Source organism: Rattus rattus, chromosome 4, assembly GCF_011064425.1.
Source record: "Rattus rattus isolate New Zealand chromosome 4, Rrattus_CSIRO_v1, whole genome shotgun sequence".
Classification (NCBI taxonomy): Eukaryota; Metazoa; Chordata; class Mammalia; order Rodentia; family Muridae; genus Rattus; species Rattus rattus.
This window is the reverse complement of record NC_046157.1, coordinates 50884834-50905510: the sequence shown is the minus strand read 5'-3', so window position 1 is coordinate 50905510 and position 20677 is coordinate 50884834. Positions and strand designations below refer to the sequence as shown.

The 20677-nt window shown below is 51.1% G+C and overlaps 1 protein-coding gene across 1 annotated transcript in view; it reads left to right on the top strand.

The window, feature by feature from the left end:
• Dop1b (DOP1 leucine zipper like protein B) overlaps nt 1-20677 on the top strand; it is a 95817-nt gene that overhangs the window by 29580 nt on the left and 45560 nt on the right. The window contains exons 4-16 of the mRNA XM_032900396.1: nt 753-942; nt 2534-2632; nt 3254-3377; nt 5644-5753; nt 6324-6438; nt 9279-9399; nt 11129-11248; nt 13445-13547; nt 14143-14334; nt 15993-16671; nt 18190-18461; nt 18878-19030; nt 20199-20299. Of these exons, the coding sequence (XP_032756287.1) occupies nt 753-942; nt 2534-2632; nt 3254-3377; nt 5644-5753; nt 6324-6438; nt 9279-9399; nt 11129-11248; nt 13445-13547; nt 14143-14334; nt 15993-16671; nt 18190-18461; nt 18878-19030; nt 20199-20299 (2379 nt within the window). The remainder of the gene's footprint in view (nt 1-752; nt 943-2533; nt 2633-3253; nt 3378-5643; nt 5754-6323; nt 6439-9278; nt 9400-11128; nt 11249-13444; nt 13548-14142; nt 14335-15992; nt 16672-18189; nt 18462-18877; nt 19031-20198; nt 20300-20677) is intronic.

Below are 20677 nucleotides of genomic sequence, written 5' to 3'. Positions count from 1 at the left end.
AATAAAGAGGGCTGGCAAGTGGCCCAGCAGTTAGGGTGGCTGCTACCAAGCCTGATGTCCTGAGTCTAATACACAGAAGAGGACGAACAACGTCTTCAAAGGAGAGACCAGCTCTTTCAGATTGTCCTCTGACCTCACCACGCCTGCTGTGCATAAGTACGCACGCACACACACACACCACACACACATGCATATACCCATGCACGCAGATGCACTAACTAAATATGTGGGACTGGCAGGATGGCTCAGCAGTTAAGAGCACCTGCTGTTTTAAGAGGTCTGGAGTTTGGGTTTCCAGTGCCCTCTTTCGGCTTGCACAGGCACCTGCCAACACATGCACACACATGTACACAGACACACATAGACATACTTAAAAATAAATCCATCTATAACTAAAGGGGACAGTGGCTAACAGAGTAAAGGCACTTTCTGTCAGGCCCAGCCACCTGAATTCCATCCGTGGAGCCTTGGAGATGGTCTGCGTGCCACATTTGTGACTGGTCACACATTGCAAGTTGGGTAGGAAGCTGCACCTCTGGGTGACATGTTTGTGTTAGCAAATCTGGACCCAGCAGGATGGGACCCAGGTAGATGGGAATTGCAGCAGTTGCAGAGATGAGAGCCATCTGGAGTGACAGGAAGAGGGGGTTTCCTGGCCAGGGTGCTGTTCCTCAGGACAGGGCCTCATGGGGGAGCTCACAGAGTGCAGAAGGTGGAAGGACCACTGAACCCCTGTCATCTTTCACCAACAGAACTGACACCCTGCTCCTGAGACTGTCCGTGGTTGTGGGCCGAGAGGTGTTCTATGCTGCCCTGTGGGGGAGTGTTCTGACAAGCCCTTCCATCCGCCTCCCCGCCTCCTTGTTTGTGGTCAACCACATCAGCAGGGACTCAGCAGGCAAGGAGCAGAAGTACATGCTGGGTACTGATTACCAGCTCACGGTAGGTGCCTTGCTCCCGGAGAGACAGGAGTATGGCTTCTCCATCGGGGAGACGGGGCAGTGGAGACTTTCTAGGACTGAATGGGTGGGATGGTGAGCTGCCAAGCAGGGCGAGGGGCTGCTGCCACACGCAGGGATGATTTGCTTTCCCTTTAATATTTTATACTTATGGGGGGGAGGAGAGAGAGAGAGAGTGAGTGTGTGTGTGTGTAGAGAAAGAGACAGACAGACAGAAATTAGGTCCTGCCCTGTGGAGGAGCAGCAGACTCTGCCCACTAGGCCCCGTCTCCTGCCTGGAGGCATGTCTCCTCAGCGGCAATGGCTGTGTGCTCAGAAGCCTCTGCTGTGCCTCTAATCTCGTTTCCTCCCGAGCCTTTCATCACTCCCTCCTTACTCATCTTGAGACTGCCTCCCCTCCTGCTCCGGTGTCCCGATGACTCTTGGCCCTGTTTTCTGCCCTGGTCAGTCCTCTTTGGCTGCCCTCACACCTAAAGGTTGGGGTTCCCCAGCCTCCTTTTCCAGGCCCATGAGAGCACTCTGCCTTCCCTGGCAGCTGCAGACCTTCTCGTGAATTCTGCAATGGGACTATCCCAGACCTTTATCCTTCCCAACCAGGATCCTGTGCTTGATGACGTACTTAGGCTGCACCGCCTGACAGCGGGCCCACACTGTAAGCATAGTGCTTCTACATCAGATCAATGCGCTACAAAGCCTGGAGCCAGCAGGCATTGCTGTCTGCTGAGGGTGGTAGGACTTTCCCACAGGGTCTTTCGTGGGACCATGTGGTAGAATTGAAATGCCCCTCTGCTTGTGATTGAAATATGAGAGATCCCTATGTGCAGTCTCCCTCTTTCCTGCCCTATGGATCTGACCTGTTTGTTTGACCTGCCTAAGTCTCTCTTGGGCCAGCAGCCCTCCCACTCTCCACCCACTCTCGCCTGCTGTCTATCCGTTGCTAAGAGATTGCCTTTGTAACTCGTGGCTTGAGCACAGCTGTCTGTGCTTGCCACACAGTCCCAGCCCAGGGCTTTCTAGTTGTCTGCTCCCAGCTGATCGCTCACCTGTCCTCTCCGAAGATTGCTCTTAACCTTACACTTCCCACAGGCCTTTGCCTTTGGCTCTCAGCCCCAGTGCACCTGTTCCTTCTGAGAGAAGCCTTTTTTTTTTGGAGCTGAGGACCGAACCCAGGGCCTTGCGCTTGCTAGGCAAGCGCTCTACTACTGAGCTAAATCCCCAACCCTGAGAAGCCTTTATTGAGAGAGGATTCTGCACTGCCTTGACTTGGGATCCTCTGGACCATGTGTCTTCCCTTGGTTTTACTTGAGGTTCCTGTTGGATCCTGTGTGGGATCACAGAATTTTCGAACTGGGCATGGAGTCAGTTCCCTCAGCTCTCAGGTGAAGCCAGTGAGGTCTCTGGCTGTGTGTCTTCTCTATGTCACATAACCTCGTAGTCTCTAGAGTTCAAAGCCCTGTTCTCACCTCCTGTGTGGCCTGATGCCACATGGAGACTCCCAGCCTAAGTTATGGCTGCATCGCATAGGCACAGAGATCAGGGGTCTTTGGGACAAGCACTGTGATTTGTCATTTCAGGTGAGAGCCCTGTGTGCTTCACTACTGGATGCCAATGTTCTTGTGCAAAGAAATAATCTGGAAATCACCCTGTTTTTCTTCCCGTTTTATACCTGTCTGGTGAGTCGCATTTGCCCTTCTGGGCACTTCCCTGTTACTTCAAAGGCAAAGGGCAGGTGTGGAGTCCTTAACAGTTTAGTCATAGAGGCTGCTCGGCCACTTGGCAGCCTGCTCGCCTCAGCCCATCCACAGCCTTTCTCATTCTGTGCGCACTGTGTGACTTCTGGGAAGAGGTGACTTTATGCCAAATAGGCAGCAGCGAACGACTAGAGGATGACGTCACCTACACCCCGCTTGGTGGGGCGGGTGAGGCGGTGGTTTTGTTAGGGTCACTAACAGGAATGTGGGGACTCAGAGGGAAGGGTCTGACCTGGCATTTCAGAGACACAGAGGCTCCCCTGGATACCCCGGTGAAACTCACAACCTTCATGGACGTGAACCACACACACCCCCCAGCAGCTATACTGCTTATAAACCACTGGGGAGGGCCTTGTGAATCTGATAGCTCCCTTGAACTCCTGCACCGGGGTCTACCCCTCCAGATGGAATGCTGTGTGGGGATAGCCAGCCTCTCGCCAGCTGTCTTTTGGGGATGGATGGTTAAGTAAAGGCACGTGTCAAAAGTCAGATGCCTGCTCAGCCAGCAGACCCCTGAGGTAATGCTTCTCTATCTTCTGATAGGACCCGGATGAGAGAGCCATCCCTCTACTCAGACGGGACATTGTTCACATTCTCTCCGCTGCCACCCAGACTCTACTGAGAAGGGACATGTCTCTCAACAGAAGACTCTACGCCTGGTTGCTAGGTACTGAGCAGCGTGCGAGCATGCATCTCCCTGCTGGTTTGTGGACTGAGTGATGCCCTTAGGGACGTCTCTGAACCATGAGTTGTGGAAAGACCGCAGCGACTGACACGGCCCCAGTCAGTTGAGGGCAGATTCCTACAGGAGCTATGTTTATCTGGGGCTTTGTTTTTATCTTTTATTAAGAAATGTAAGGTTTTAGAATTCCAGATGAGTTTCGTTTTAAGAGCCAGACAGAAATACCAGAAATCTGTAGCTAAATTATATTTAATGAGAAGCCACACATGTCGGACCACATGTATCAACTAAAGGGCAAGGGGGAGGCTGAGGTAGGACGGTTACAAGTTTGAGACTAAGCTGAGCTGCATAGAAAGACCCTATCTCAAAATCAATTTAAAAATCAGGGCCATAGCCAGGCGGTAAGGGCTTTGTTGTCAGGCACAAAGCCTGGGCCCAATCCTGAGTGCAGAGAAGAGGAAGATGAGGCAGCACAGCCGTGCACCCCGGAGGGGAGTTTCCTGGGCTGAGGTTCAGGAGGAGGCCCCAGAACACTGTGAAATCCACGTGAGGATGGGGAAGCTTAGTCATGGGCAAGAGGGACTGGGAATGATTCACATAACAAGCTCAGGAGAATCCCTGGTCAGCATCTCTGCGTAGTGTTGATGTGGACAGCCTGCAAACCTGTAGGCAGCGAGCCCTGTTGGTTGGAAGTCTCCCAGGAACAGAGCCCAGGGAAGGAAAGCATTTTTATGTATAAATTCCCATGTTTATGTATGTTACAAAAAGAAAGCAGTGTGGACAGAGCACGGGGCTTCAGGCCCATAGGCAGGTTTGCAGCCACTGAGCCTCACCCCGCCCTCCACAGCCTTCCTTATCTGCAGGGTATGGACCGCCTCAGGGCTCCTTGCATTGTTGTGAGATGCACAGGTACTGTAAGGAATCAGCTATGGTGAGGAACTACAGGCTTGAGATGGATTGGGGTTTTTTGGTTTTTATTTTTTTAGCCAATATTTCTTGTATCTCAGGCTGGCCTTGAATTTACAGTAGAGCCTTAAGCCTGGTACTTCTGGTCCTCCAGCCTCCTCCTCCCAGGCACCATGATTACAAGCATCAAGCCAGTGTATACAGTACTGTGGGGGCTGGTGGGAATGCAGGGTTTCATACACCCCCAGTTCTCTTTGGAAAGTTTAGACTTTCTAAAAAGTGTGTGTGTGTATACAAAGGCCAGTGTTGACTGTATTTGTGCATGTAAGTGCAGTGCCTGCAGAGGTCAAAAGAAGCTGCCAGATTCCCTGGAGCTGGAGTTACAGGCTGTTGTGAGCATCTTACCATGGGTGCTGGGAACTGATCTCAGGTCTCTGCAAAAACAGTATGTGCTCCTAACCATTGAGGCATGACTCCAGGCCCCTTTTACGGATTGGTTTTTAAAAGGATGAGTTTGTGAGCTTTCATCTGTTAGAACATGGGATCCTAACTGGGTGGTAGTGCATGTCTTTAATAACACACACACACACACACACACACACACACACACACACACACACACACACTCAGGAGTAGAGTTCTGAGTGTGAGGCCAGCTTGGTCTATAGAGCCAGTTCAAGGACAGCCAGCGCAGCACAGAGAAACCTGTCTTGAAGAAAAAGGAGAACGAGGAGGAGGAGAAGGAGGAAGAAGGTGGCACTCTCTGTATAGAGAAAATGCCAGGACTTGCTTAGCTGTGACTGGGAATACCCTGATGATCCGCCCAAAATGAGGGCGGGTGGGCAGGCAGGCAGCAGGCAGCAGGCAGGCAGGCAGGAGGCAGGCAGGCAGCAGGCAGGCAGGCAGCAGGCAGGAAGGCAGGCAGCAGGCAGGCGGGCGGGCAGGTAGGCAGGCAGCGGGCAGCAGCGGGCGAGCGGGCAGGCAGGCAGGCAGTCTGCCTTGATTTCAGGTAGTGCTGGAGAAGTAAATCACGATGTGGAAGTGACCTTTGTCCCAGTCCTTATGAACATGCTGCAGAAGGGCAGTGAGTGGTTGGGCAAATCAGACTGGTGCCCACTGTGATGGGATTCTCCCTCCCCGCTCCTTAGCTGGGACATCACCTGCAGACATGGGCTCAGGGGAAGGTACTTCCTATTACATGTACCTCCCTGGGAAGGGAGAAGTGGCTGGATCTGCCTTTGCCTGTCTGTTGAAGGAGTTGAGGTATAAGGATTAAAATATCACATCGGGAAGACTTTGCACAATACAGTATCTTCTTATAGCCTGTGGTGTTTATTTTTTATAGGTTCAGACATTAAAGGAAACACCATTGTGCCAAAATCTGAAATTTCAAGTTCTTATGAAGACCAGTGCTCATACTTCTTTGATAAATACTCCAAGGATCTTCTAGTTGAGGTAAAACATTTCTAAAAACTGAACATTTGACCATAATTAGAACATATTCCATTGCAGTCTTCTTTTCTCTTCCTTTCTGTTTGTTGGGTTGGGTTTTGTTGTTGTTGTTGTTGTTGTTGTTGTTGGTGGTGGTGGTGGTGGTGGTGGTGGTGGTGGCGGCGGCGGCGTTCTTTCTTTAAGTCAAGGTGTAATGTCTCCCACACGGGCCTCAAACTCACTACACAGCCTTTGGTGACTGTGAACTCCACTCCTCCAGGCTATCTCAGAAGTGCTGCTGTGTGCCATTGTGTCTGGTCTATACAGTGCTAGCATTGAACCCAGAACTTCATTCTTGTCCGACAGGCACACCACCCTCTGAGCCCCGTTTCTTCAGTGCATTTCCTTGAGAATCCTCAAAGCAGACACTGGGTGTGGTCCCTGAAGGACCAGCATGCATGTGTTAGGGTTGAGGCTGGTCTTCATTTTCTCCCAGAGTGTTTACCTAATAATGCTGTACCCTACCATATGTATTCTAATCCTAACTCTGCCACGTACAGTGCCCTAACGTGTGCTTTGTGAACAAACACACAGGCTCTGGCTGAGATACTGCACCAGAAGTTCTTAAACGCCGACTTAGAGGAGCGCCACCATGAATATCTGAAGCCTTTCCGAATCCTAGTCAGTCTGCTGGACAAGCCGGAAATAGGTAACGTGGGAAAAGCCACGGCCCTTGAGCAGAGCTGGATCACTGTTCTCAGAGGGTTTAAGCACAGATGCAGTCAGCGTAGGAGAGCCTTAAAGTGTGTGTTTCAGTTTCAGAGGACGCTCCTTCAGGTTCCTGCTTTGGGAGGGCGGGGGTGCCTACAGAGCATCCACACTTTACACTATGTGACTGTTTATTCCCAGTGTTGGAACCACCCATGAGCCTTGGTTCACAACTGGTGAGGGACCCCATACTCCTGTATTTTTGGTTTGTGACCATGAGCAAGCTGTTCCTCTGTAAAAATGAGACCATTCTACCACAAAATGGGAAGGGTGTTAGACTCTGCTTCTTAGAGGATCCCTCTTACACGTGTACCACACTGTGACCCCTGACCCCGAGAACTGTTGAGAGAAGTGACCCCTCCCTCTGCTGCCCTTCACTGTCAGATCTGATGTGCAGTCAGTCACCAGAGCCCCTTCCCAGAACAGAGAGCCCAGCAGCCTACTGCAGTGCAAGCTCTAGGTGTTGTCTCAGAGGCCAGGGTATGTGCACCTTCTGGCCAGAACAGAGCCAAGAGCATTCTTAGGCCCTGAAGCCCTTCAGTCGTTAACCAGAGTGTGGCGCTGAACATCTGTAGTGTGGCGTGGGCTCCAGGCAGCGAGAGAGGACAGTGACTCCTGGTGACGATGGATGGGGCACCCCAGCTGCCGGGATGTCTGTGTGTTTTTAGATTGTCTGTACCCGTCAGGCTAGCCTGGAGTTTGATGTGTGTGTGGCCAGGTGGCCTTGAGTCCATCATCTCCTGCCTCTGCCTCCGAAGTCTTGGGATTACGGACATAGCACCACATTCGATCTAGTTTTCTAAAAGTCATTGCATGTATGTGCACTGTCATGCGTGCTCATGCACTCCATGGTGGACATGTTGAGGTCAGAGGGCAGCTTTCAGGAGTCACCTCCCTACCATGTGGGTCCTGGGAGTCACTCAGCCCGTTAATCTTGATGGAAGGTGCCTTCAGTCACTGAGACAGTTAGACAGACCCTGCCTGCCCTTTTTCCCAGTAGTAATTTTGTTCTGGGTGACTTGCGTGTGTCATGTGTCTCCTCACCTCCAACATGGAGGTGGCACCTCTGTGGTACCCATTTTACAGAGGGAGAGTCATTTGCCCTAGGTCACCCAGTGCCCAAGCCTTCCTTTCAGGAAGTACTGCTGGCCTGGCAGTGCTGAGCGCAGGTGCCCTGAGATGCTTGTCACCTAACAGATAAGACCTTTGCCGAGCCACGCGCCCATGGCTTAACCCACCCGTGGTGTGAGCCTTTCTCCCTAGAAGTGCCTGTGCTGGGCTCAGACTCCTTTCCCCCCACCTCATCCACTCTCGGTGCTCACGAGAGAGGTCTCTGTCCCCGGAAGTAACTCTGGCTCTGCAGTCACCTGTGAGTCAGCCTGTGAGTCAGAGGCTGCTAGCATGTTGGGAGCCTGCTGGATGGTTTGGGTGGCATTCAAAGAAGATGCAGGACTTAGCGTAAGGAGATGTACGTGTGTGTCAGGGCCGCCCTGTGGAGACCAGCAACTATGTCTTACTGGGCTACAGGTCGTACTGTGCAGACAATGGAGAGAGGCTGGCTTCGTTTCAGATGGTGGTTAAGTCTGCTCTCCTGGCTGGCGTAGTTATCTAAGGGACGTCTCTATAGCTAGACAGGTTGATTATACAGGAGTACAAGGAAGAGTCACTCTGTCTGAGGTCCTGTCCGCTCCTTAACTGGCAGGCTTTAGTCATATCTTGTCTCTCCCATGGAAGGGGCCTGCAGAACGGCCTGTGATAGGAAGCATTTGGCACGCTTCCAGCAGGAAAAACACACAGAGCTTATGAAAACAGTTCTCTCAGAGGCACATTGTGATTCCGTGAAGAGCATCGAAGATTACATTGACGTGGAGCTCAGAGTGCAGGCTAATGGTAGAGCAGTTGCTCGGTGAGGCTGCAGGTTTGGTCACAGCATGGAAAAACAAACCCGTGATGATGAGTGTGCTCTTGCACTCGTATAGCAAAAGGCAGAGGTGTTCTTTGCTGAGAGTGGGCAGGCTCTTGTCCTTCTGGACTTGCTCAGGAGAAGTCAGCTTTGAGAACTCCTGCCCTGCGCTCTGCCCAGGGACCCAGGACGCTGCTCTGCCGTGAGGCTGGTGCAGTTCTGTGAGCGTCTCAGTATTGACATTGTTTTGTGTTCCTGCTCTGAATTGAGAGAGCTGAGAGCAGGACACTTATTCCTTTTCTATGGGCGTCTCTCCCCAGTGATGTTGGCCAAGCAGCTCACAGGTTTGGAACATGTCACATTCAACTGCCTTTACCCAGTGGAAGTTAGCTTGAGCAACCCACTCAACCCCGTGACCTGCCCCCTGTATAGTCAGGGAGAGTAGCACAGGCCCTGCTCAGTGAGCCCAGACGTGACAGTGTCTCAAACATGGTGGTACTGGCTGTTTGCCTAGATGTTGTTCTGCTGCTGACGCCATCACACTTGGTGACGTCTCTGCGTCTTAAAATCCTGTGTGTATGGAGGTGCTCCACATGCTCTGCGTGTCTTAATTGTTTGAAATTTGACGGTTAAGGCTTGCGGACGCAGCTCACTTGGAAGAGTACCTGCTTAGCATGCAGGAAACAAACTGGGCATGGTGGCAAAGCCTGGTGTTTGCAGCACTCCGGGGGTAGAGGCAGGAGGAGCAGAAGTTCACAGTAAGTAATCCTTGGCTATGTGGAGAGTCTGAGGCCAGCCTGGGCTAGAGACCACATCTCAAAACAAACAACGTTTAAGTGTGTTGTCAGCCTTCTCTAACTGCTCTCTATTGATTTCAGGACCTCAAGTGGTTGAGAACTTATTTCTGGAAGTCATCAGGGCCTTCTACTCTTACTGCCATGATGTCCTGGGCCCTGACCTTAGGCTTAGTTACACTCAGAGCGGGAACCTGCTAACAAGGTATGAGCTCAGCTGCCTCAGCCTCAGTCCCCTTCCGCTCTTCAGTATGAGCCCTGCAGTGTTGAGAGGGCAGGCAGGCCCGGGTCAGCGCACCCTAGGCTGCGGCAGTGATGTCATCCAGCAAAGGCCACTTGATCTCTTGTACACAAGTGGTGAGGCCCAGGGAGAAGGGGATTGGAAAATGGGAGGGAGGGAGGGAGCTCAGAAATGAGGGCAAGAAGAGACTAAGGCAAGACACTGAGGGCTGGGTCAAGATGCTAGAAGGGGGTCTATGGGAGTCATTGGCAGATTGAACCATTAGCTTAAGGTCATCCTTGGCTGCATAGTGAGTTTGAGGCTAGCCTGGGCCACTGAGACCTTGCCGATAGATAGATAGATAGATAGATAGATAGATAGATAGATAGATAGATAGATAGATAGATAGATAGATAGATGATGGATAGATAGATGAATGTTAGATAGATACATACATACATAGATACATACATAGATACATAGATACATATATACATACATAGATACATAGATAGATGATAGATAGATAGACAGACAGACAGACATACAGAGAGTGCCACCTCTTTACACTTCACTGCTAACTTGCTTTCTTCCTGGGTTGGTAGTATATATACAAAATTTAATTCTCCTGTTTTCTTGTTTATTCATGGTAAACGTCCCAAGCAGTATGTTATACTGCCTTTTTCCTCTCCAAAGTTAAGACGGTTTTCTTTTCTTTCTTTTTTTGAAACAGAACAGTAGTAGATGCTCATGTCGAACCCTTGTATTTGAAGCTGTCAGAGACAACAAAGACATTGTCTCCCACAGTCCCTCGTCCTTCAAGGAGAACAAGAAGTTCTCACTTCTTTCTAGATCCCTCCTACACTTTTAACCATATCAACCCCACCTTCCAGCCTAAAGACAGGGTTGCATGGTACCTTCAGGTACAGCCGACCAGCCCTCCACTGTTTGCTGTGAATGTGCTGACCCGCATGCCCTCATCAGGGACCTGTCATTAAATAACTCCTGAGGGATCGAACAGTCCCTTACCGATTGACACCCCCTTTCAGGTGGTTCCACCTTTTCCTGTTTTTAAATAGTGTACCCACGTGAGGATTTCTGTAGCATTCTCTAGAGGACTTTACACATTGAAACGTGTGAGCGGCAGAAATGCATTTAAACATCAGAGTGTGCTGGGGATGTCGCTCAGTGGGGTCACTTGGCCAGGCTGGCCCAGGCTTTGAGTTTGACATCCAGCATCACAGTAAGGAAGGATGGATATAATGCTGTAGCCAAATCTCCCTGCTGAGGCTGCAGTTGGGCTGGGGAGCCAGGCATTGTGCTGAATGTAGCATTCTTTCCACCATAGCTTTTGTCTGTTTCTAGGGATCCATGAGTAAGAACACCGTTTAGCAGGGAGTGGTTTTCTTCAGGTTGTAGCTGCTGGCAGGCTGCCTACACTCCTGCAGGCAGAGACAATAGTGCAGGAAGGTGGGAGGGGACGAGTTAGGGGCAGGAGCAGGCAGGGGAGGTTTGATCATGTTACACTTTGTATATGTATGAGATTGTCAGAGAATAGACAGAAAAGGCTCTAAAGGCTGTTATTCGGGAGTGAGAGCAGTGTTTCCATGCCTTGAGTCTGTCAGAGGCGAGAGCAGAGCCAGGAGGCTTCTTCAGACACTGAGTTCTGTAGCCTGGATCCTCCATTGGTGTGATCTCCATTTTCCATTTGCAGCACAATCAAAGAAAACAGACACGCCTCTGAGATCGTGAAAACTGTCAACTTGCTGGTCTCGTCACTCAGCACCGACTTCCTGTGGGATTACATGGCAAGGTGCTTCGAGGAGTGCTTCAGGTGAGTGGCGGTGTGTGAACAGGGAGCAGGTAGATGGTTCTGTGGCTTCGTGGAGGCCGGGGTCTCACCCCAAGTGAACCTCAGTGGTCTCTCCTGACCTTCAGAGTCCAGTGGACACAGGGCTGGAAGGGACTCACGTAGGACTCCAATACTAGGACAGAGACCGTCTATGTCACAGGATGCTGGGCCACTTTGTCTTTCACTAAGGTCTAACTTCAGAAAGCCCTCTGCCCTCTCTCTAACGTTGATCAATGCAGCTTCTGCAAGCCCCGGTGCCTACCCTAGTCTGAGTGGATTGCACTGCACCCAGAGCCAACAGCAGGTCAGCAGAAGGGCAGAGGTTGCCATGCTCGACTCAACTTGTCCCTTTTCTCTTTAGTCAGAGTTAGAAGCAGACTCAGGGCTGTGCTTGGCCTCTAGCTATATCCCTGCCCATGTATTGTGTGTCTGTTTGGAAACAGATCTCACTCTGTAGCCCTGGCTGGCATAGAACTCACAGAGATCCACCTGTCTTGGCCTCCTGAGTGCTGGGGTTAAAGGTTGATACCACCCTTGCTCTGCTGCATGTTTGACTGTTTGAGACCTCTCTGAACTCCAAGACTTGCCACTCTCCTGCTTCAGCCTTTTAAATATTTGGGATTATAGGCATGAGGTAGTTATTTTATTAATGTTGCATATTTACATACATGTACGTGTCTGTATGTGTGTGAGTATGTTTATGTCTGAATATGTGTGTGTATGTGTGTGCATGTGTGTGTGTCTGTGTGTGTGTGTGTGTGTGCGTGTGTGTGTATGTGTCTGTGTGTGTGTCTGTGTGTGTATGTGTGTGCATGTGTGTGTGTGTCTGTGTGTGTATGTGTGTGCGTGTGTGTGTGTGTATGTGTGTGTGTGTGCATGCACTTGTGTACGTGCTCCTGCCCACCTCTGCAGGTCTGTTTTGTGTTGTTGCTCCTGCTTATTCCAGCTCCTGGCCCATGAGCTTCTGGAGATGCTCCTGTCTCCACCTCCCATTGTGATAAAATGCCGTGACCAAAAGCAAGTTCTGGGAGAGTTTGGCTTGTGGTTCCAGAGGGTGAGAGACCACTACAGCCGGGAGGCGTGGCACACGCAGCCATGTTTGCAGAACAGGAAGCCGAGAGCATGAAACAGAGAGTGAACCGCAGGTAGAAAGGCCTTCAGCTCTTCAGGCACCGGCCTCAGAGATGTTCTTCCCCAGCTGGGCTGTGTGCCACCACACGCCCAAGACTAAGGGAGATGTGTCTCATTCAAACCACACTGTCTAATCCTGCATATTTAGAAACAGCACTGGACTCCAGAGACCAGCACCCAGCAGTAGGTCAGTCAGTGAAGCTAGCGGTGCTTCTCCAGGGGTCACACAGCTCAGCCTGTGACCTCATGGGTGTCTCATGGAGAAGTCGAAAAATGTAAAGAATGACCCAGGTGCGGTATTGCATACTTTTAGTTCTAACCCTCAGGAGATAGAAGCAGATGGATCTCTGTGAGTTCAAGGCCAGCCTGGTCTGCACACAAAGTCCAATGTCAGCCAGGCCTATGTAATGAGACCTTTTTCAAAAACACAAACAAACAGTGGCCTCTAACCCAGGTTATATGACATAGGCTGGTTCCTGTTCCCTCAGATGGGTCTTTGATTTGGTACCGGGGACTTGAGCCACACACAGTGACATCGCTGTGTGTCTGCTGGGTGATGAGTTCACACCTGAACAGACAAAGTTCAGGTCAAACGGTTTGCTTCCGAGACATCTTCAGTAGGACACTCACTAATACTTCTCCACATTAGTCAATCTGTCACCAACACTGATGTGCCAGATCCAAAAACACTGTCCTCCACTGTGTTTAAAACAGAATAATTGATGGAAACCATGATGTATCTGAAATCGAGCCAGTCATGCTTGCCCCTGCCTGCAGTTCACCATCTGTGAGGCTATCAGGGAGATCCTGTCTCAAGACAAAACCAACCTTTAATCCCAGTCCAGGGAGGCAGAGGCAGGCAGATCTCTGAGTTCCAGGACAGCCTGGTCTACAGAGTGAGTTACAGGACAGCAGCGCCACACAAAGAAAACATGTCTTGAAAAGCCAAAAAAGAAAAAAGAAAAACACAGAAAAAAGAAAGGGGGGGGGGACGAAGTTTGCAGTGACGATGGAGGGGGTTAACTCTCTCTCCTGTGGTTAACACAGACCAGTGACGCAGACCACGGCCATTGGAGAAGCCATCAGCCCTCCCCCCACCGTCTCGGAGCTCTGCACCCTCCTTGTGTTCCTCCTTGATGTGATCCCCTTGGTAGGTGCTGGATGCCTGCTCTTGGTTCTCTCCCAGCTCCTTAGTCTGTTCTGCCAATCATGCCTTTATGGGAAAGTGGCTCCACACGAAGGACTGTCCCCGGCCAGTTTTCTGGTGTAGCACAGATGGATAGTCTCATATTTCTTTTTCACGGTGGGCTCCCGCCTCCTGAGCACTCGCGTGCCCCTGAGCAATGCTCCCAGGCTTCTTGCACTCTCACCGATTTGCTTTTATGTCCCATTTTGGTTTAGTTTGGTTTCTCAAGACAGGGTTTCTTTAATCCCAGATCGCTGGGATCGTTTCTGCTGTTTTAATTAAAAGGATTAATTTCTGGGCCTGGCTAAGCTAAAGTATGGAAACCAGTTGGCAGAATGGGACTGCTGGTTTAGAGGTGACAGTGAACACATTTGCTAGCTAACGTAGACTGCATGTGGCAGTCTAGCACTTTGTCTGGGAGGTAGAAGCAGCTGAAAGAGAGGACGCCTCCTTGGTGTGGGATTACCGTGAAACTGAACTCTGAAATCCAGACAGTCTGAGCTGCTTGCTTTTCCTGTGTGGCCGGCCGTGGTGAGTAACTGCTACTTCTGTGTTCTAGGAACTCTACTCAGAGGTGCAGACTCAGTACCTCCCGCAGGTGCTGGGCTGCCTGCTGCAGCCTCTTGCTGAGGAGGTGGAGGCCCTGAGCTTACCTGAGCTCACACACGCCTTGAAGACATGTTTCAAGGTGCTTAGCAAAGTCCAGATGCCGCCCTCCTACCTGGACATGGAGCCCACCAGTGGGAACTCGGTATGTGCTCCAGGACGCAGGCATTGGCGGTGCCTCCGAAGAGCGGGAGGTAATTAGCAGGGAGAGCCGTGGACAAGAAGATGTGTAGCCACTGAGTTCAGGATGTGGAGACTTAGTGTAGAAGATCTCCATTTCACCCTCTAGTAGCATAGTCTCCAGGAGGGCTACACTTGCTAATAACTACAGCTGCCCTTCCGTTGTGAGTTTGTATGCATGGGGCTTGGCTCACTTAAAGTGCCCTTAGAGTATGCCCTGAATCGGCAGGGTGGCTTAAATAACAGGAATAGGCTTCTCAATTTGAAGCTCAAAGCTCCTTTCTCTCAGTGCTGCGTGACTGAAAACTGCCCGACCCTTCACAAGCTTCTCCTGGCTTTGCTGGCCATCTGTGGCACTTCAGGCCTGTCAGAATTGTATGGCCTCCTCTCTATTTTCATGTACATGGTGTTCTGTGTGTGCAGTCTTTGCCTGTGTTCCCCTCTTTCTATGAAGACACAGCTGTTTGGATTTAGGCCACCCAGATGCCCCCACTTACCAGCTGCTAAGAGCCTTTTCTCAAATAAGGCCCCCCTGCAGGCTGTGGAGGTCAGGGCAAAGCCCCACTGCAAGCTGTGGAAGTCAGGGCAAAGCCCCACTGCAGGCTGTGGAGGTCAGGGCAAGGCCCCACTACAGGTTGTGGAGGTCAGGGCAAAGCCCCTCTGCAGGCTGTGGAGGTCAGGCCTTGAATGCCTATCTGTCTGGCGTGTTCATTATAACCTGCACTGCATGGCCACTCTGTCTCTTCTTCTCCAACCATACCATGGGAGTACCCTTGCATGTTTGTTACAGCAGTATCCAGCTTGTGATTTCTGCATGCCTCCGGGGTGTGTGGACTTGTACTCTAACCATTTCCCATGACCAAGGCTGAGAAGGTTTGAAATCAGGGTGCCATTGTCTCCAAAGGATACAGATTGGTCCGTAGGATACAGCCAAGGAGCATGATTACTTCCTTGAAATCGTGAGAGGTGCTACCACAGCATATGGACACTTAGTATTTGAGGCTCAAGGAGAGCATTGAGGCAGACTGCTCCTTGGGGTGAGAGTTCTGAGAAAAGTTGTTAGTGCTGTAGACAGATGGGTGGACAGCAGCCTGTGCTGGGTCTGAGGAGAGATCAGGCCACATGCACAGTGTCTCTCTTAGTTTTCCCTGGAGAGTGGGTGGGAGATGGAAATGCTCCAGGTTTTATTGTTTGTTTGTTTGTTTGTTTGTTTGGTTGGTTGGTTGGTTGGTTGGTTGGTTGGTTGTTTCAAGACACAGTTTCTCTGTGTAGCCCTGGCTGTCCTAGAACTCACTCTGTAGACCAGGCTGGCCTCAAACTCACAGAGATCTGCCTACCTCTATCTCCCGAGTACTGGGATTAAAAGAGTGTGCCATCACTGAATGGCTGTGAAAACTCCTGGCTTTAGTCTGTAGTTGGCCACTGCTAGATGTGACCGGTGAGTCCCTGTGTCATGTGATCCATGAGTGTCTTTGCAGGGTGGCCATCACTGGAGGGTCAATAGGGCAGGGAAGAGAAGAATCTAGAGAAACAACCAAATTGCTGTGGCTACTGCCGTCATGGTTCCGCCACAGTGGAGGAGCTGTACAGGATGAGACATGGGGCTTTCCTTGTCTTTCACAGAGTCCAGTAAAAGGAAGAAACAATGGTGTTGTTTTGGAAACGGAGGCTGTGGTTGCAGGTGATGAAGAGCCCTCCTTTCCCCCACTGAAATCTGAAGACAGTGGGATCGGGCTCAGCGCCTCGTCGCCCGAGCTCTCTGAGCACCTCAGGGTGCCTCGGGTGTCTGCGGAAAGAGACGACATTTGGAAGAAAGACGGGAGCATGCAGGCGACGTTTCTTTGCATCCAGGAGCTCATTGCAAACTTTGCCAACAAGAACATTTTTGCAGCATCGCTGACTGTGTCTGGGGAAGAAAGCAAGCCTGAAGAGGCCCCAGGGAAGAGCATCAAGGGCCAGACACAGAGCACCGAGCACTCTGGCAGAAAGAGCTCATGGGAACCCAAGCCCATCACCGTGCCCCAGTTCAAACAGATGCTTTCGGACTTGTTCACCGTTCGAGGGTCTCCCTTTAAGACAAGAAGCTCAGAGTCACTGTCATCAGCGCCCAGCAGCCCGCACAGGAAGGCAGCAGCAGAATGGGATGTTGACCAGGTGGTCATTGAGTTGGTGGGCTCCAAGGAGGACTGCAGGGAGGCCTTGGCTGCCGCCTGTCACCTGCTGCTGGACTGTGCCACCTTCCCTGTGTATCTGTCTGAGGAGGAGACTCAGCAGCTGTGTGAGATGCTCTTCCAGACGCCAGGTGAGAGGCGACCCTTCCGGTGCGTGGTCGGTGGTTGGGAATTCTGTGACAGGCTTGATGTTCAACTACACGGTCACATCCACCCAGGAAAACCTTCCCAGTCCAAATGATCAGAAATCCAAGCCTTTTGACACTGGTGCATGCTTTTGGGTCATTTTAGATCAGGGAAGATCACCCAGTAACTCTGCAAACACCCCCAAATCTGAAAACTCTGGAATCAGAAGCATGTTGGATACCAAGCCTTTGGTTAGGGGTTGGGCCAGCTCACTTCCTTTCTGTTCTGTAGCCAGCTACATCAGTGACTTGTTAGCTTGCTGGCTTTGTGTCTGCTTCTGACTCCTGTGTCAACTGTGTCTGACTTGACGACTAGTTTCTGTGAAGATCAGGCTGGTCTCAAACTCACAGAGATCTGCCTACCTCTGCTTCCTGAGTGCTGGGATTTAAAGAGTGTGCCACCACTGAGTGGCTGTGAAAACTCCTGGCTTTAGTCTGCAGTTGACCACTGCTAGATGTGACCAATGAGTCCATGAGATCCATGTCATGTGATCCATGAGTGTCTTTGCAGGCTGGCCATCACTGGAGAGTCAATAGGGCAGGGAAGAATCTAGAGAAAAACCAAATCACTGTGGCTACTGCCGTCATCATGGTTCCGCCACAGTGGAGGAGCCATACGGGATGAGAGATGGGGGTGTGTGCCGGTAAACCTGCCTGGTCCACCCGCAAGTCTGACTCATGAAAGGTAGCCAGTATTGTTAGAGCCGTAGCCATCTATCTGCTGTGACTACCATCAAAGCTGAGTGCCTTAAACAACAGAAACCAGCTCTCTCGCTCAGAACCAGAAGCCCCAGAGCAAGATGTCAGCAGAGCCACGCTCCGTCTGTCTGAGCCTGGGGTCAGTCCTTCCTGTGTCTTCCAGCACCTTGGACCACACTCCAGCCTGTCTCACACAGACTCCTCCCTTAGTGAGGACCCCAGGCACAGTGAGCTAGTGATATATTACTCCTTTGTTACTATGACAAATTATCTCACAGAAGAAACCTAAGGGAAAAGAGCTTATTTTCTCTGAGGGTTTCAGGAGATTGTCTGTGGTAACAGGAAAGGGTCAGCTCTGCCTCCTGTGATGTGACCAAAAGATGGCAGGCAGATCAGGAAGCAAGAAGAGAGACAAGAGAGGCAGCCTCAGGCCTTAGTAGGCCCACATGCTGACCTGCCTCCAGCATCCAGGTCTCAGAACTTTCCAGAACAGCGCCAACAGCTGGAGTGAAGTGTCCAACAGGAGCCTGCCAGCAGTGAGCTCCAAAGCACAGCAAAGGACCATTCCGATGAGGCTTGTCCTAAGCTCACTGTATCTAGGAAGACCTTGTCAAGCACGTCTCCCCCTGTAGTTCAGCTCCAGATGAGCACAGAGCTGCCCAGATGCCTCCTGTCACTACCCAGTGGGTTCTGTGGGTTCTGTGGCACTGAGTGGGGAGCCACTCTCACCTGCTTGCCTCTCTTCTCTGGCCTGCCTCCTTTCAGGGGCCAGCGATTGCAGTTTCCCACCATGGCTGAAATCCCTCATGACAATTTGCTGCTGTGTGAATGACTGCTCCCTCCAGAACATAGCCATCGCCACGTTGCTGGAAGTGATAAACCACTCCCAGTCCCTTGCTCTGGTCATTGAAGACAAGATGAAGCGCTACAAAACCTCAGGGAACAACCCATTTTTTGGCAAGTTACAGATGGTGACAGTCCCTCCCATTGCTCCCGGGATACTGAAAGTCATTGCTGAAAAAACAGACTTTTATCAGGTATTTATTTCCCCTGGGAATGCATGTATAGGTTCATGGCCTCTTTCTCAGACCAGAATTGCTGACTGGCACAGGGGCTGAGCAAGTCCAGTGGCAACCGGGGGTTGGAGGGACCGTCTGGACTGTCTCCAGATCCCAGCTCCTGACGGTCTGAGCCTCTCAGCAGGCCGGGGCAATAGCTTCTGGTCTCTCTCACGTGTAGCTGTAATCCTATAAGCAGCTCTGATGGGACAGTTGGGGCCCAGCACTGTGCCATGCCCAGGTTATGGGGCAGTTGGGGTGTCTTGACTGGGCAACTTGGTCCCAGCTGTGTCTGGTAACGTGATGCTGGGTCTCATGGCTCTAAGGCAGGCTTACATGAGGGAAAGCATGAGTGTTACTGTGCACGCGTGGTCTCCACTCCCTTTTCCCTGCAGAGGGTGGCTCGTGTGCTCTGGAATCAGCTGAACAAGGAGACCCGTGAGCATCACATCACCTGTGTAGAGCTGTTCTACCGCCTGCACTGCCTGGCCCCGACCGCCAACATCTGTGAGGACATCATCTGCCATGCCCTCCTGGACCCCGACAAGGTGAGCCTTGCATCTGTATCCTCTGTGCTATGGCCAGCTGGCTGCTGAGTCTACCCCACTTTACCTGCCCAAGCTAAGCCTCTGCTGAGCTCAGTAGACGTCCCAGTGAGCAGTGATCCGAAAGCAGGCTGGTAGATCCCTGGGAATTGAACTATTGATTTTGGGGTCCTGATCATGCAGTTGTGTCCATACTGAGGCCCACTGTCTCCGAGGAGTCAGGACTTGCAGGCCTCTGGAGCTGTTTGTAAGATTCATAGTTGTAGAGTTATTGACCTCCTGACAGCTTTCTGCCTGTTGATTGACCTTGTTCTTTAGGGCCCATGGGCCTGATATTTTGAGGGGGCATGAAGAAACTGTGTTCTGTGTTTTATTGGACCACAGCACTCGGATGTGACTCTGGACACTGACTAATGCCAAGTCCTTTTAAAAGATTTATTTTTACTTTATGGATATGCTTTGCTTGTATTCATGCATGTATGTATGTATGTATACTGTGTATGTATATGTGTGTGTGCGTGTGCGCCTGTGTGTGAGAGTGGGTGTGTGTATGTGAGTGTGTGTGTGTATGTGTGTGTTTGTGTGTGTGTGTGTGTGTGTGTGTGCATGTGTGTGTCATGTACCCATCTGGAGGTCAAAGGACAGCTTGGAGGAGTCAGTTTTCTCCCACCCTTGTGGATTCCTGATATTGAGCTCAAGCTACTAGCCTTGGCAGCAAGCACTCTTCACCCCAGAACCATCTCTCCAGCTGCTATGACAGGCCTGTGATCCCTTCATGGGAGGCTGGGGCAGGAGGGTTCCAGGTTCAAGACCCGCCTGCACAACTTAGTGGACCTTGTGTCAGAATTAGGAATGAAGGAAGGAGGGAAGGAAGGAGGGAAGGAAGGAAGGAAGGAAGGAAGGAAGGAAGAAAGAAAGCAAAGTTGAGAGAGGGTGAGGTAGAACAGGTGCTTGGCATGTTCAAGGGCTCAACCACTAGCACTACAAAAAAACAAACAAACACAGGGGGTTGGGGATTTGGCTCAGTGGTAGAGCGCTTGCCTAGCAACCGCAAGGCCCTGGGTTCAGTCCCCAGCTCCGAAAAAAAGAAAAACAAACAAACTACAGCCTTATGGTGACTCACACAGAATTAGGATGAAACCAAGTTCCTCCCATTTATTTCTTAATCAAGGGAACAAGGTTGGAAGCTCTGTTTAGATTTTCCGTGATCTGGCACCTGACACGAGAAATCCAGGGTAGTCGTGTGACATCTCACAACCGCTCCTTTGACAGGTAAGGCAGCTCTTCCCTGTGACCCACCACCCTCAGCCAAGGGAGCATTCAGGGCTCCCTAGACATGTGTTAGGCTCCAGAAGGAGGGGCAGTGAGGCTGCCTGCAGGATCCTATGTGGGAGCTGTGACCCCTACTTCACCTCAGTCCATGCTGCATAGGACAGGGTACCCACAGTCCTCTAACTTCATGTAGCCCAGTAGAAGACTATTGTGGGGGCTTTAATGTGGGGCCAAGGGAGCCCAGCCTCCTCAGAATCCCTGAGAGGCTTTGCAGTTTGCCCAGATGAGAGGATACCCAGGGGTTGAGACTGGTCTAGACCTCAGGCTACCTATTCCCGGTCTTACTTGCTGTATCACCACCTGTGTGCTTAAGATGTG